The 17,949-nt window shown below is 40.3% G+C and overlaps 1 protein-coding gene across 10 annotated transcripts in view; it reads left to right on the top strand.

Annotated features, from left to right (window-relative positions):
• The window catches only part of ankhd1 (ankyrin repeat and KH domain containing 1), a 160,156-nt gene that overhangs the window by 37,975 nt on the left and 104,232 nt on the right, over positions 1 to 17,949 (top strand). For 7 of the 10 annotated variants that reach the window (XM_067996304.1, XM_067996296.1, XM_067996299.1 and 4 more), the window contains exon 3: positions 13,237 to 13,260. The exons of the other annotated variants lie outside the window; for them this stretch is intronic. In XM_067996304.1, coding sequence (XP_067852405.1) covers positions 13,237 to 13,260 — 24 coding nt within the window. The remainder of the gene's footprint in view (positions 1 to 13,236; positions 13,261 to 17,949) is intronic. 10 annotated transcript variants of the gene reach the window in all.

Genomic DNA, 17,949 nt, shown 5'->3' with positions numbered 1-17,949 from the left:
GGAGGGATTTGAAAACAAGGATGGGAATTTTTAATCTAGGCATTGGATATGCTCAAGTTTACGAGGGCGCAAGGTGGGAAGCAGGCCAGGAGAGCATTGGAACAGACAAGTCTAGAGGTAACAAAGGCATGGGTTCAGCAGCAGGTGAGCGGAGGTAGGCGATGTTACGGAGGTGGAAGTAGGTGGTCTTGGTGAGGGAGAGGATATGAGATCGGAAGCTCATCTTGGGGTCAAATAGAACGCCAATGCTACGAACAATCTGTTTCAGTCAGTGGCAGAGCAATGCGTATCTACAATAGCATGCAATTTCTCTAAGAAATGATGTGAAATACCCACAATTTTTGTTAATTTTCGAGTGGCCTTGCCGATGTTTCTCCACAGAGATGAGTTTACGATCTCAGTCATGGGAGGTGGTGAGTTTAGGCTTTATTCTGTCCTTTGGCGACTCTGATGTGCACCACTAGTCTAGAGATTCCACGTGAGTATATGGTATATTTTAAAGCATATATTTTCTGGAGGAGCATATTGTGATCCATAGTGTCTAACCATTATAAGTTTATGCAGTTGCTAAGCAGCAGTTTATTCTCAGCACAAATGGTATGTGCTTTCTGCATTGTTATTTGAAGGTACAATCTCCTATATATGATGAGCTTTATCCTGCCAAGGTTTTGAAGATGGAGAACATGTTCATATTGTCTTATGGTAGTACAGTTTTGTGCTCCAGACTTGCTTTTAAAAATAGCTATACAAAGGGGAATAAAAGGATTAGAAAACACCAACTAATCCGTCCATGTGGTCCCATCCGGACATTGTGCAACCTATGTGCATCATCAGCCCCCCCCCCCCCCCCCCACAGTCACGTCATCTCCTGGGAGAGGCTAAAAAAGAGAAAACAACCTTGCACCAATTTAGGAAACAAAAATCTCTGGGGAATCCCCTCTCTGATCCTGAGACTATCTAGCAAGCTTCAGGAGTTTGCAGTAACTGATAATGCTAGCCACTGCTGGCACTATCTACCTTCTATAACTCGGGATGTCTTCCACTCGCAAGAACTTGTCCAGCTCCCTTTTGAACTCCTACAGTGACTCTGTACTCATTGCACCTTCTGGCTATATATTTGAGGTCAATGATTCTGCAAAAAGAAGTACTTCCCGCTATTTAACTTGACTCTCTTATTTTATATCAATGACCCCTGGTCCTCCCTTCGCTTTCCAGCTCTTCCAGGCGTTATTTAAGATGCACTGTATGATCATTTGGAAAGAGCAGCAGTTATTAGAAAATCCTAGCCTAGCTTTTGGAAATGGAGGTTGAAGAGGTCACTAAGTTGATAGATGAAGGTAGTCTGAAAACAAGCATGTATCTTAATTTTGCAAAAGGCCTTTGATGAAGTGTTGCACAGATGGCTGTTCAGTAAGATTGTATCCTATGGGTTTGGAAGTCAAATTTTAAGATGGAACGCAAATTGATTGCATAGGCAGAAAGTGGTTATTAATGGTAACAACTCTGTGGGGCCCTGTCACTAGTCGAGAGACACAAAAACTGTTGGTCATCATCTTTTATCATTGATTTGGATGAAGCCTTTGAGAGTACAGGCCTTAATTTTGGCACGAGTGGCAGATGACGTGGATAAATGCAGTGATGCATTTGGGTTATGGTAATTCCAAGAACGTATATACCATTTAAGGTTACCTGCTTAAGGCTGCAGCACAGGAGAGGGACCTGGGGTCGTTTTTGAAACACTGAAGGTTTATGACCAGTGCTGCAAAGCTGTAGAGAAAGTGAATAGGTTTTTGAGATATATAGTTAGGGCATTTAAATATAAAATTAGAAATACAATGCTTGCCGATTAAAAGGCTCTGGTACCCGGTGTTGAGTATTGTGCCGATTTTGGTCACCTCACATGGGGGATATCGAGGCCCATGGGAGGGCCACGAGATGGATACCAAGTCTTGGGGCTTGTAGTTATCAGGACAGGCTTTGGGTACTGGGGCTTTTTTCAATGGAGAAACATAGACTTCACAGGGATGTGATTGAGGTCTTCAAAATGATGAAAGGACTAGATTATGATGTGATTCTGAAAGCCCTCCATTTGTTATCTGTACTGCAGTTATTACCTAATATCCTCTTCCAATGCATCTCACAAAAGTCTTCCCTCATTCTTGCAAATTTAGCTCTCCTGAAATCTGACTCTAACATTGAATTATCTGCAGCAGTAATTTGGCTAAATAGCTTAATGTTATGATCACTATTGCTTGGGTGTTTTCCATATTAAGCTCCAATATCATCTCTGGATCACTGCTAAAGATCAACAATGATTTTCCCTAGTATTGTCTCCAACATGCAGTGTGAGGTATAAGTATTGTTATTCACAAATATTTCAGCCCTTCCCCTCTCAATACTTTGCTGACAACTATCAGCCCACTGAATAACTGGTTAAAATTCTCTCATTACACATTCACTGCTTAGAAACATAGAAAATAGGAGCAAGAGTAGGTCATTTGGCCCTTCGGGCATGCTCCACCATTCAAAATGATCATGGCTGATCGTCTAACTCAGTACCCTGTTCCTGCTTTTTCCCTATCCCTTGATCCCTTTAGCATTAAGAAACATATCTATCTCCTTTTTGAATACATCACATACTACCACTGCCTTCTGTGGTAGAGAATTCCACAGGTTCACCACCCTCTGAGTGAAGAAATTTCTCCTCATCTCTGTTCTAAATGGCATACCCTGTATCCTGAGACTGTGACCCCTGGTTCTGGACTCGCTAGCCATCGGGAACATTCTGCCTGTTAGAATTTTATATGTTTCGATGAGATCACCCCTCATTCTCCTAAACTCTAGTGAATATAGGCCGAGTCGACCCAATCTCTCCTCATACGTCAGTCCTGCCATCCCAAGAATCAGTCTGGTAAACTTTTGTTGCACTCCCTCCATGGCAAGGACATCCTTCCTCAGATAAGGAGACCAAAACTGCACAATACTCCAGATATGGTCTCACCAAGGCCCTGTACAACTGCAGTAAGACATCCCTGTTCCTCAAATCCTCTTGCAATGAACGCTAACGTACCATTCACCTTCCTAACTGCTTGCTGCACCTGAATGCTCGCTTTCGCAACTGATGTACAAGGTGTACACTACAGACGGTTACCCACAGATCCAACCAAAGAACACACCCACCAGCTCAACAAACTAATCAAGACCTTCGAACCAGACCTTCAAAGCATCCTACGCGCTCTCATCCCACGTACTCCCCGCGTGGGAGACTTCTACTGCCTCCCAAAGATACACAAAGCCAACACACCCGGACCTCCTATCGTATCAGGCAACGGAACCCTGTGTGAGAACCTCTCTGGATACGTTGAGGGCATCCTGAAACCCATCGTACAGGGAACCCCCAGCTTCTGTCGCGACACTACAGACTTCCTACAAAAACTCAGCACCCATGGACCAGTTGAACCAGGAACACTTCTCACCACGATGGACGTCTCGGCACTCTATACCAGTATCCCCCACGATGACAGCATCGCTGCAACAGCATCAATACTCAACACCAACAGCCGCCAATCTCCAGACGCCATCCCACAACTCATCCGCTTCATCCTGGATCACAATGTCTTCACCTTCGATAACCAGTTCTTTACCCAAACACACGGAACAGCCATGGGGACCAAATTCGCACCCCAATACGCCAACATGTTCATGCACAAGTTCGAGCACGACTTCTTCACTGCACAGAACCTCCAACCAACGCTATATATCGACGACATTTTCTTCCTATGGACCCACGGTGAAGAATCACTGAAGAGACTACACGATAACATCAAGTTCCATCCCACCATCAAACTCACCATGGTCTACTCAGAATCAGTTTCATTCTTGGACACACGAATCTCCATCAAAGACGGGCACCTCAGCACCTCACTCTACCGCAAGCCCACAGACAACCTCACGATGCTCCACTTTTCCAGCTTCCACCCTAACCACGTCAAAGAGGCCATCCCCTATGGACAAGCCCTGCGAATACACAGGATCTGTTCAGACGAGGAGGAACGCGATGGACACCTACAGACGCTGAAAGACGCCCTAGTAAGAACGGGGTATGACGCCCGACTCGTCGATCGACAGTTCCGACGGGCCACAGCGAAAATTCGCATAGACCTCCTCAGAAGACAAACACGGGACGCAACCAACAGTGTACCCTTCGTCGTCCCGTGCTTCCCCGGAGCAGAGAAACTACGCCATGTTCTTCGCAGTCTTCATGTCATGGATGACGACGAACACCTTGCTAAGGCCATCCCCACGCCTCCACTACTCTCCTTCAAACAGCCACCCAACCTCAAACAGACCATCGTTCGCAGCAAATTACCCAGCATTCAGGAGAACAGCGTCCATGACACCACACAACCCTGCCACGGCAACCTCTGCAAGACATGCCAGATCATCGACACATACCACCATCACACGAGAGGACACCACTCACCAGGTACATGGTTCATACTCCTGCGACTCGGCCAACGTTGTCTACCTCATACGTTGCAGGAAAGGATGCCCCGGAGCATGGTACATCGGCGAGACCATGCAGACACTGCGACAATGGATGAACGGACACTGCGCAACAATCGCCAGACAGGAGGGTTCCCTTCCAGTCGGGGAACACTTCAGCAGTCAAGGACATTCAGCCTCCGATCTTCGGGTAAGCGTTCTCCAAGACACACGACAACGCAAAATCGTCGAGCAGAAATTGATAGCCAAGTTCCGCACCCATGAGGACGGCCTCAACCGGGATCTTGGGTTCATGTAACCCCACCGGCGAAAAAAAAGTTGTGTGTTTTTAATACAACTGGTCATTCTCTCTGTCTCTGTCTGTCTTTGTGTTCTGACCGATTTGTGTATTCAGTAGTCTTGTATGTAATATTTCTCTGTCTGAACACCATTCCACTCCTTTGATTGCTTTGATTATATCTCTGCCGAGGTGAGATAACGGGCAGTTGGAAAGATTATCTGTAATCACCAGGCATTGTTCTCTAACTATATATGCTGTACCTTTATGGAATCCTCCTACATTCACCTGACGAAGGAGGAAAGCTTGTGATTTCAAATAAAGCTGTTGGACTATAACCTGGTGTTGTAAGACTCTTTACATTTGTCCACCCCAGTCCATCACCGGCATCTCCACATCACGGTGTACAAGGCACCCAGGTCTCGTTGCACCTCCCCTTTTCCCAATCTATCACCGTTCAGATAATCTGTCTTTCTGTTTTTACAACCAAAGTGGATAACCTCACATTTATCCATGTTATACTGCATCCGCCATGTTCTTGCCCACTCACCCAACTTGTCTAAATCACATTGGAGCCTTTTTGCATCCTCCTCACAGCTCACATTCCACCCCAGCTTTGTGTCGTCTGCAAACTTGGAAATGTTACATTTCAGTTCCCTCATCCAGATCATTGATATATATTGTGAATAGCTGGGGCCCAAGCACTGATCCCTGCGGTACCCCACTCGTCACTGCCTGCCACCCGGAAAAAGACCCGTTTATTCCTACTCTCTGTTTCCTGTCTGTCAACCAATTCTCAATCCATGCCAGTATATTCCTCCCAATCTCGTGCTTTAATTTTGCACACCAACCTCTTGTGTGGGACCTTATCAAAAGCCTTTTGAAAATCCAAATACACCACATCCACTGGTTCGCCCCTATCTATTCTAGTAGTTACCTCCTCAAAAAACTCCATTAGATTTGTTAAGCATGATTTCCCATTCCTAAACCTATGCTGACTTTGTCCAATCCCATTAATGCCTTCCAAGTGTTCTGTTATCACATCTTTCATAATAGGCTCTAGCATTTTCCCCACTACTGATGTTAGGCTAACTGGTCTGTAATTCCCTGTGTTTTCTCTCCCTCCTTTTTTAAATAATGGGGTTACATTTGCCACCATCCAACCTGTAGGAACTGTTCCGGAGTCTATAGAATTTTGGAAGATGATCACCAATGCATCCACTATTTCCAGGGCCACTTCCTTTAGTACTCTGGGATGTAGATTATCAGGCCCTGGGGATTTGTCAGCCTTCAGCCCCATTAATTTCCCTAGCACTTTTTTTAAACTAATACTGACTTCCTTCAGTTCCTCCCTCTCACTAGACCCTTGGTTCCCTAACATTTCTGGGAGGTTATTTGCACCCTCCTTTGTGAAGACAGAATGTGTTTAATTGTTCTGCCATTTCTTTGTTCCCCATTATAATTTCACCCATTCTGACTGTAAGGGACCTACATTTGTCTTCACTAATCTTTGTCTCTTTACATATTTATAGAAGCATTTACAATCAGTTTTTATGTTCTCTGCTACACACTCCAGGAATTCCTCCCCCACAGTATTATTGCTAATTTGGTTTGACCAATCTATATGTGAATTAAAGTCACCCATGATTATAGTTGTACCCTTCTTGCATGCGTCTCTAATTTCCTGTTTAATGCCCTCCCCTACATCTCCACTACTGTTTGGGGGCCTATAGACAACCCCCACCAACGTTTTCTGCCCCTTGGTGTTTTAGTTCCACCCATACAGATTCCACATCATGATTTGCCGAGCCAATATCCTTCCTCACTATTGCATTGATTTCCTCCTTTACTAGCTACCCCACCTCCTTTCCCTTTTTGCCTATCCTTCCTAAATATTGAATACCCCTGGATGTTCAGTTTCCATCCTTGGTCACCCTGCAGCCATGTCTCCGTAATCGCAACTATATCATACCCGTTAATATCTATCTTTGCTGTTAATTCATCTACCTTATTGCAAATGTTCCGTGCATTAAGACACAATGCCTTTAGACTTGCCTTTTTAAGATTGCTATTCATCTTAGTATTATTTTGCACTATGGCCATATTTGTTTTTTGCCCTTGTTTTCTCTGTCACCCTTTTACTTTGTGCACAAACTACATCATTCTGGTTAACACCTTGACCTGGTGCCAATGAAAGTAATAAAGAACTCGCAACCTTCTCACTCAGGGTAAAGTGTTGCCACTGAGCTAAGGCTGACACCTGGTTAATCAACTCTTTCCTGTACATCAAAATTACCCTTTTCAATAACAATTAAATCTTCCTTAATAAATAGAGCTACACGCCTTCTCAACATTCTTGGTCAACTTCTCAGCCTTCAACTGATTCAAATTAATCCCATCACCTGAAAATATTCTCCAGTTGTCCACTTAGGTGAGCTTTTCCTTTCTGCACAGATCCTCCGACCACTTATTTGGGCCAGTGGTCCTGGTGTTCCCCTATGACGACCTTGCAATAATGGATAAAAAGCTAGGAACCTCTAATCTGGCACCTTTATTTGTCAATAAAAGTGATGGTAGTTTTCCTATAAGAGAACACACTTTTTATCCATAATATTGGTTCCAACAGCTCCTTTGCTCTCATTTCATTACGTCGCCCATCCTGCTGGGAATATCCTGAACCTTAGCACCTGGAATGCACATGACTGTCTGGAAATACTATTAATTTTCTTATGAAAAGGAACATTCCCCATAGGATTTTTAGCATGTATGCCTACAGAAAATACTAGAAAGAGGTTTTAAAAGAATGTAAAATTAATTACTGAATTTATCAATTTAAACAGTGAGGTGGTAAGATATGTCTCATCTAATTGGTTATTGTCAAGTCAAGTGAATCATGCTCACTGATTTTGTAACCACCGAATTTTGTAGTGGTGATTTAAGTGATAACCTATAGTGAATAAACCATAAATCCAGCATTTTCTGTAAGCCACGGAGAAAGTTGATTTTATTTCATGCATTAGGCATACATACAAGATATACACTGTTTCCTGTGTATGTGCTTGTTCTTTGAGGTTGATGTATAAATAACAAGTCGTGAACTAGAAGTTTATCGCAAATCCTTTATCTTCGTGTTATACGATAAGTGAAGCAGGGCCTATTAAGCAGTGTAGAGCCTGTTATGGATTAGAATCCATTTGCTCAACTAGCTCAAAGTAGAAACAGAAAAAAAATCTTGGGTAACTCATAGTTCAAGCTTATTCCTGATTTTATAATTACATTTTCATATTACCTTCATTTAAGGTGATGGTTGTCTTATTTTTCTAAAAGTTGTATTTTTAAAGAGAAAGGAGGAATATTGACTGTCTGATTCACAGCACTATAACTGCAAACGTTTTCAAATGGTAAGGCTTTCTCCACTCCACTTGACTGCAATCCCCCATTCACAGACCTCCTATTGGCCCATTACAGAATGACATTTGTAGAAGTCAAGGCACAGGTTGTCTTTCATTCTCTTGACTTATGTATGGCATAAGAAACCCTAAATGTATGGCAGAAAAATATGCTTGATCTTCTTGATAATTCACCTCCTGAACAGAAAAGTGAAACAATCTTGATCTGACTTTACTGAGCCCCACCCCTCCCCCCTTTTCACCCCTCTCCCTTGAATGCATCTGTTGGCTGTGTTGAAAATTATTTGCCAATGTAGCAAAAGCTGAAGGTTTACTTGTGTTTGCATTTGGAGTCCCAAAACCTGAATTCAAACTGTTCATGTTTGCAGTATGATTTTATAGAACTAATGTAAATGTCACTAACTGACTTCTTATAACTATTCTATTTGATCATTCAGGAGAGGTGGGGAGGGGGATAATTTCCAGTTCCAGAGGCATTTGTAGCCCTCCAGTGCATTGCCCAATTGGCCACCTTTTTCCTTGAAAATAAATTCTTCAATCTGTATTGGGTCATCTGAATCCATACACTTTTCTCTGGTCAAGGGTGCCAAGCAGCCTACTTGGAAACCTTTGTGATTGCTGCCTTGAGCCAGTAGCTAGGGATCCTCCCTCCCATTGCTCATTCCGGTGGGGGGAGGGGGAGAGGAGATGTGTCAACATTTTCCCCAGATGGTAACCCTAAAACTGGGAACTCTGTCATTAGAAAATAATGGGTGTGAAGCTATCATTCAATAAACTTTGCATACTGGATAGATTTTAGTACACAATCAACAGAGTACTTTAATGTGTTCACATATCCTTGTATTGCAGCTGTTTCATAATAAAATGTGTCTAGTAACTGATGCATACATAAATTGGCTTTATTTTGAGGGACCACAGTGAGAAAATTGAAATTTATTTGAAGGTTCAAATGAAACCTAGTGGGTTGCTGGGTTTTGTTTAAAATTTGGTCTCCCATCTGCTCTGAACTCCTCTAACTGTCTTGCAGCTGACTTTTAATTTACTGCTGTTGGGATGTGTGTAGTCAAAAACTGGTGTTAGACCACTAACTGAAATAACAAAATCCTTATGAAAAGGCTTAATTTCCCGTAGACAAATAAATTAGACTATGGTCATAGAATATATGTCTTATGTTTATGTAAATTTGGTTTAAAAGATCATTTATTTAGATATAAATTTATTGCAAGTTGAAAAACGGGAGACTGTGCCCATATATCAAGGATGATCAGTTTTCAGTTGCGCAAAGGATGGGTTTTACACCAGATACTTGTCCTTTTGAGTTCTGCTTTATCCTCTTCCCATAACTTATGCACCACATCTACAGTCTTATTGTACTTTCTGACCAGGGTGCTATCCACCCTATCCATGTAATTTAAAAGTATTGTATTTAGTGTGCAGCAAAAGGCTTCACATCTCAAAATTGTCTGTAGGATAAAAAATTGTGATTCACTTGTAGCTGTCTATTTACAGAGATGTTTCAGTGCAATTTACCAGGTGGTGGATAATGAAAGGATCAGGAGAATGCAAAAACATCTTGATAGAGAAGGGTCTTAAGGAGGTTTTTGAAGGGCGTTCGAGGTCTGGCAGAATGGCTGAAGGAGTTGCTGCTGATGGAGTGGGGAATAATAAGCAGGCCAGTGTCTGAGGAGTGGAAGGATATTTTGACGGTAAAAGTCAATTTTTTGAATTTTTTAAGAAACAAGACAGACAAACTTTTAAACTACATCTGAGAAAAAATGGCACAATTATGTTGCTTTTTCACTGGAACAGAAGGTTGTGGAGGCTAGAGTTAGAGGTTTTAAAAAAAACGTTTTTGAGGGGGTAAACAGTGAAAGATTGTTTCCATTGATTGGTGAATCGCTAACAAGGCGCCACAGACAAGATCATCACTAAAAGAAGGAAGTTGGAACAATTTTTTCCCACATTTTCTTTATCTTAAAACATGGAAGGTTTGCTACATGTGGGTATTCAGGCGATAAAAACATCAAGAAGAAAATAACTTGCATTTATATAGTGCCTTTCATAACTTCGGGATGTCCCAAAGCACTTCACAGCCAATTAAGTATTTGAAGTGTAGTCGCTGTTGTAAAGTAAGGAAATTTGATCATCAAAAAGTGGGAAAGGGCAGGCAGAGAGCATGGGATTAGAATAGATCGTTCCAGTTAAAAATCTGGCACAAGCACAGTGGGTCAAATGGCAGTCTCCTGTGCAGTAACTTCTTGTTGTCCAAGGGTATTAATATATAATAATGTGAACATGCTATATGTTGCATAGTGAGCTCCATAAGGACTTTAACATGTTTAATCGATGAGTGTGCCATACAAAATGTCTTATAAGCACATTAGCTTTTCTTATGACTCCTTCAAATAAGAGAAAAAGTAGATAGTAATACACCTCCGGGTTTGTATGCTTAGGCTATTGTCTAAGTGCCTACTCTGCTTTGTATTGTTGATTTCACATGCTGCCATCCCAGTCACAACACGCAGCCTCTGCTCCCAACCTTAGCCTAGGAATGCAACAGCCTGCCGCTGGCCCAATCCTTTGCTGCTTTCAGTTGCCAGGTAACAGGACACCGAGGTTGTGGCATCTCTGCTTCACCTTGGCTTTTACATCCTGTGCCAGCTCTCTATGTACAGCTGCTGCAGTTCCTGGCCCTATATTGCATTCCCTGCCTGATTGCTCAGTTCACCTCCTTGTTTCATTTTAGTTGACTACTGCACCCACGTGGCACAGACTACATGATAGCAATGCCACATGAGGTTGACGAGTAATATTTTAGAACCAATTCATCATGCTTTAAGAATCCACTAGAGTTCTTTGAGGAGGTAATAGAATTCGTAGCTGAGACTTAGCTGAAGGCTGTAATGGATAATGTTTAAATGCCTTGTATTGAATTTTAAGACCTGAAGATATAAGCCCTTTTTCACAACTTTAGTATACTTCTGTTTTGTGTGTGGATGTTGACTCAGAGAGACTTAGAGAAAGTCCCCATTGAAAGAAATTCAGCTTCTACACATGGAGCTTTCTCCTAGCTAACCCGTATAATTTACTCTTGGCCTCTCTGTTGTCTCCTAGAAAAAGAATAAAGGTATAGTCCGGAATGAGGCTTTGTGTAGCAGAGTAGGAGACAGTCATCTCTTCAGCCCATATGGCTTTTCTTAGTGATGGGGAGTCACAAATGTTCTTCCTTCTTGGCAATGATGGTAATATCCCATTTCAAAAATGAGGAAGACCTAACTGAAAGAAAATGCGTAATCTAACATTTTAGGAGAAGTGAAGAGAGGGAAAGCGTTTCAACATTTGTGAATTTAGCACACTTAAGTCATGAGTGACTAACATCAGGCAGATATTTCAAATCTTGCCCATGTTTATTTTAGGTATATGTTGGCCATGTAAGGCCATCAATTATGCAGTTGTATAGTCTAGGTAAATTTCTAGTCTTCTAAGTCTATAATCCAAACAGATTTAAAATTAAAGGCTTTTTAAGAAAACATTATTGAGCTTTTAAGTAAATGGCAACAATTGGTTGTCTAGGGAATATCATTAAACCCATGCTAGAAAAGACTTCATAACTCAATTGAGTTATATGGCCTTTCTCATTAACTGAGTTATACAAGATTCAATAGTTGTTCATTGAATATTTGAAGAAACTCGATGTAGAAAAGATTGTGCTTAAGAGAAACAAATCACATACCAATAGGAATAAAATTTAAGAGAAAATTGGTGCTCATTTTCATGGTCCCTGTTGGGTGGGTAATCTGTTGGTTTCCATTGTCCTTGTGAGCAAATTACTGTTAGTGCAAGTGTGTAATATATAAAGTTTCTGGATGATTTTTTTGAAGTTTATTGCTCAGACACTTGGGGAGGAGAGGATGAAGAAAGATACGCTGGGAATTTGTAAAGCCAATTTACATTTCTCTCTCGCACACGCACACAGTGAAACGTGTGTTTTTCATGAGTCCTGATTCAACTCTGAATCTCAAACCCTCTGAGAACAAAGTTTTCACCGTTATGCATTGCCAATATTGTTTGAATCTGCTTATGGTACAGTTACAACATACAGAACCATTACTATATATCTTATTCTAAGTTTTAAAATCTAAACAATGTGTCCATCCAGTTAATATATTTGGTTTGGAACTTTGAAATGGTCAGTTTCCATTGTATTCAAGATGTACTGTAGATGACCATTACCGTGTTTTTCCCTGTTTTATTATAATGCTGAAAGTGGTAGGACTTCACTGACACTTTTTTCTGTAAATATTGATAAAACAACTTTGAACTTTTTAACTATTAAGGTCTTCCCACTTGGCTCTGCTCTACAAAGATCACTATATAATTACTTTTTAACCAAATTTGATCTAATTTGTTATATACAATGGTGTGATTAATGTACTGGAGTGTGGGTGATATAAATTGGTTTAAATTTGAGTACTTAATTTTGCCATTTTTAATTAGTGTTACTTTATTTTCATGAACACTGAGTTTCTCGCTTCAAATCAGTCAAGCCACTTTTCTTCTGAATCAGTCAAAAGCTGCCAAAACCAAGTTTGCAGAAAAAAAACCACTTGTAATTTGACTAAAAATGGAAGATTTGATCTTTAAGTAATCCGATTGCCAGGTGGAGGAAGTATTAACTCTGGCATTGTAGAGCTAAATCGGAGCATATATGCTTTGACGTGTGTTAAGCATAATATCAGAATAATGTATAAATGTAGGACTGTCGAGTTAAATGCTTCAAAATTGTTAAATTTCACATGCCATGCATACACCTGTACTGTTCCCAAACCAGCCCAAAAATGGAACACTGTTGGTCTTCAGTTGACTGCCCCATTAGTGAAAGTGTAGTAAATTATTTTTCTGAAAGGTGAGAACCACATTCTTGCCTTGCTTTTTCAGTGTGTACACGTTCTTTTGCACTACATATTTTCTAAAATAAGGAGTTCAGGTTAAATATATGAAGTCATTCTACTTATTTTTTTTCTTTTTCCTCTCCTCCTGAAGATTCAGAATGGGAAGAGATATATGGTATGTGTATATTTATGGTCTGTTTGCCCATTGCCTTGATTTTTGTGTTTGCTGTTTGTGTGAAGATGGTGGTTTTATAGTTTTATTTCCCCCACCACCCCCACCCACCCTGTGCATTCGTTTTCTGTTGCATGTTTTATGGCATTCAAAACAGTATGCGAAGTACATTCCAATTCTAAATTCAAGAAATATAAGCAATGAGTTACCAGTAGCATGTGCTTTTACAGCCAAGCTATTTTCAAGTTTGAGGTAACATCTTTTTAGTCCTTTTAATATGGAAGTAAATTCCTTCATTTCATATTCCTCTCATAGTTTTCAACTTTGATCACAATAAATATCTGGTCAGTGGCAGAATTTTTTGACTCTCTGGATGAATGATTTGAGATAATATTGGAGGAGGTTCTATGAGACTGCATATTACACACTGTTTTGGTGTACCATGGTGTTCAGAACCATCTGACTTGATATAAAATGCATGTTACTTTCTTTTAGTTGACCAGCAAGCAAGATAATCTATCTGCTTGATGCAATTATCTTAAGACCATGCTTTTAGAGAAAAAACACGTCACATTGGAGCTTAAGGTTTTACCATGTGTCGCATGTTTTGATTCAATGATTTAAAAAAGATTAATTTTTCAATGGCTTGTGCTGCAGATACTTTGGTTTAAGCTCTAGCTTGTTACGTGGCATTATAAAACCTTAAAGCATTTCAAAATGTAATCGTTCCTTGGGGTGTAAGTGTTTGAATTGTTTCTGTGGCTTGGTGGGTTGGGTATAAATATTGCTTTCCTAAATATGCCTTCATGATAGGACTATTTAAATTAGTTACATGATTGCTGAAGCATGTCCTTTTAAAACAAAAATTGAGTGAAAATGCCTATGACTATTTTAATTTCATAACTTTTTCTGAACTATTTTCTTCCTGTCTGCATCTTTTAATTTTTTCCCTGTTCACTTAATGGTTGGCATTCTTGTCGGTTTTCCTTAGTGTAGGTTATATTGCTCTCCAATGCTTGTGCACCATGAGTAAAACTAGGCTGCATCTTTTGAATTGGACACTTGTTGATAAAATGAATGAAATATTTTTTTCCTCTCGTCACTGGACAGCTGCAGTTTAATATTACTGACCTGATTACTTAGTTCCTTTTTGTGTGTGAAGTAAAGGAGCTTCAAACCCCCAGTGATTATCAGTGATATGATTAAATCTGGGTTGTCCAGACCACAGAAATCTCCACAGTCCACCAATGCTGATGCATTCTGACTCGAGACTTCTGGATAATTTGAAGCACATTTTATTTTAGCTGGAACAGACTGGTTTGAGGCTGGGCAACTGTGACACTCAAAATTGTAACCATATGACTGGAAAATTATTGCAGTAGTCACTATAGGTGGTTGATATAAAGAAAACAGCATTCCAGGATTTGGTTGGTATTTTGATCAGAGGCCATCAAGCATTACAGTGATGGTCAGGGCACAGGGCCTTTTTGAGAGGCACAGTTACTAATTGAACTACTTTACACCTGTTGTGTGCTACCTGTAGAATAGTGTAATTTTAATACCTGTTTAATGAGAGCTCTGCCAGTTACCACTTTCGAACTTTAGAGTTAACTTCTTCAACTGACACACAATAGCTGCTTTTACATTTTGTTAATAATCCACCTAACTTTCTGGCAAAGTACTTTTTAGAGGCAACTATTTACCTGTCAGCCCATAAGTTACAATACAAGTTCTTGGAACCCCATATTGCATTTTGTTCTTTAAAGCATGGCTGGACAATGTAAACCCAGTGTGTCAAAGTATCCTCTTGCAGTATGTTTGTTTATCATTGGTGCTGGTGAGATTGGTCAGTTTGGGGATTAATTCCATCTCCCCTTCCCGTCGCTCTGTATTTTTTCCCACTGAAGGTTGAAAAAGACTGATTTGTTTAGAGATTTCACGAATACCTGTGATAAAGACCTGCTGCACTGGCTCCTTTGCCATATGCCTCCGTTTTGCAGAACTAAGTGGACCTACAAAGGGCTCAATGGAACAGCCTGGTGACAACAGAAATTCAGGACTTAGTTAACTGTAAATACGGTTTACCCACAGTTGGATTTCGTTTAAGATTTAATTTTATTAAGTGTCCTCTCAAGATTTAAATTGTTGTTTGGTTTAACCTTGAATTTTATTCCTTGTTTCTGCCTTCCAAAAAATTGATTGGGAAAGGAAAAAAAATCAAAGGAATGGATAAAAGTTTAAGTTAAATAATGAAGAAATGTATTCTAATCTCACAATCTTTCTCCCTAAAATATTACTAGAGGAACAATTCCTAGCTAACAAGTGGTGTCAGATCACATAGTTCTCACACTCGCTAATATAATTATTCAGTCTGCACACGTTGGCTGCCGTGTTTCCCTACATTACAGCAGTGACTACACTTCAAAAGTACTTTGGTTGGGGGCGTCCTGAAGACATGAAAGGTGCATGTTGCATTCTTTCTTTCTCTGCAAAAGGAATGGGATTATATAATAAATGGAAGACACTGAAGGGTGTAGATGAATAGTGAGATCTAGGGGTTTCAAATACATAATTCCCTGTGTGTGAGAGTGCAGGCAGATAAAGCCATGAAAACATCCCTGTAGAATTTTGAGTTTAGGGACAGAGCCCAAGAGTAAACAAGTAGTGACAAATTTATACCAAAGAGTGATTAAACCACAGAGTACTGTGTGCAACTTTGAGTCCCCCATTATAGGAAGAACATTAAAGCCATACTGTGTACAATGTAGATTCACCAGGGTGATGCCAACGATGGGGAAACTATAGTTATGAAGGAAGATGTGAGATACTGGGATTATTTCCACTGGAGCAGAGAAGGCTGATGAGATTTAATAGACATTTTTAAAATTATGAAGAGTTTTTGATAGTGAAGAGGAAGACTATTTCCTTTGATTGTCAATCAGTGATGAGTTAGCAATTTAAAAAAAAACTGGTTTGATGGTGATCAGCAAGCAAGTGATGTGCTGGGCCATGAAATTACAGGTTGTGGTGGCATATAATTCTGATTCTGCTGCTGCTGATGGCCCACAGTGCCTCCAGTATGCCCAGTTTTGTGTTGCCAGATCTGTCCATAGTCTGTTCCAATTAGCACGGTGGTAGTGCTACAGTATACAATGGAGGATATCCTTTGGATGGAGACGAAACTTTTGTCTTCACAACAACCATGCTGTGCGGTCGTCACTTCTGCCATTGCTATCATGGAGAGGCGTGTCTGCGACAGGTAGCTTAGTAAACATGAAGTCAATTAGGTTATTTCTTCGCTTTGGTTCCCTCACCACCTGAAGCTGACCCAATCTTGCAGCTACGTCCTTCAGAATTTGATCGGCTTGTTATGCCACAGGGAGTTGTTAAGGCAGAGATGATTGCTTCTTTTAAAGGGACATTGGATAAATATTTATTAGGGGAAGATACAAGCCTTTGAGGAAGGGCAGTGGGATTAGTTTAGAATTAATTTAGCAAAGAGCAGGCACAGGTTTATGGCCCAATTGGCTGCTAAATTTGTATGGTTCTATATCCTCCCATTGGAAGCTTGAGAGGACTGAAAAAACATCATCCACATGCTCCCACGGTATTTTCAGTGGGAATAGAAAGTACCAATGCGGTTGGTCCTTTTCTAACACGATCAACAAACCAAAAAAATTATTTCAGAATAAAGAGTAAAATTAATAGCAATTCACAAATTAAATTGTGTTAAAATACAATTGTCAATTTTTTTGGAAGCTGATTAGTGTCAACTAAGTAAACTTAAAACTAAGCTATTTTTTGTACTTATCTGTGCCCAGTTATTTATCATCTATCCAAGTGTAATGCAATTTTAAAAATGTGACCTGAAATACCTTTTTCACATTTTCAAACTTTGCCAAACTGAATCACTTTTTAAAAAAAAAAAGAATGCTTTCTTGTCAATTTCTCATCTCTTTGCATTAACTTCTTGTGGGTATGGTTCCATTACTGCCAGTCAGCCTCGACTCCTGGCATTCATACATGCGCAATTCTAGCAGGGGTGCTTATACAGTTATCAGCAGTGGAAACCCTGACTGATTTTCCCAGGGATACTAAGTTTAATTTTGGCACCATCCTGCTGCTCTGGCTGGGATCAGCCAACTTAGCACAGTGAGAATTGAACCTGGGATCTCATGGTGTCTCTGCCTCGGGTACTCGTGGGATAAATTCAATGAATCATCACAATAGCCTACCCTAGAAATATCTATAAATGGATACTAACGGTGTTTGGTGTTACTTAAAACGGCAATGTCAGCAAACTGTTTTACATCCATAACTTGTTTTAGCTTGAGCACGTTCCTGCTTGTTTCTAATAATTAGGATCAACTTTGTCTTGCAGCTAATAATGTCAGTATTTTTAATGTCAATAATGTCAGAGTAGGTTCAGATCTGTAAATGGTCCACCCGTTTGTGGGGAGAGGGAAGTGGAGAAGATATTTTTCCTCTGTTGTAATGGCTTTGAAGGACATTGTTATACCTGGGGTGTTTGGAATTAAGACAAGTTGGATAGAATGGAGAGATTTTTATTTTTCAAATGGCCGAAGCTGTGCTGGGATTGTTTGATGCAAATGCTAGGTGTCAATTTTAGGGGAGAAACAAAACTTTGAATTTTCATTTTTCCAGAGTGTTCTGAAGCTGAAAATTAAACTC

This window comes from Heptranchias perlo, chromosome 14 (genome assembly GCF_035084215.1).
Source record: "Heptranchias perlo isolate sHepPer1 chromosome 14, sHepPer1.hap1, whole genome shotgun sequence".
Taxonomy (NCBI): Eukaryota; Metazoa; Chordata; class Chondrichthyes; order Hexanchiformes; family Hexanchidae; genus Heptranchias; species Heptranchias perlo.
The sequence above is the reverse complement of the archived record's forward strand: the minus strand, read 5'-3'. Positions and strand labels throughout refer to the sequence as shown.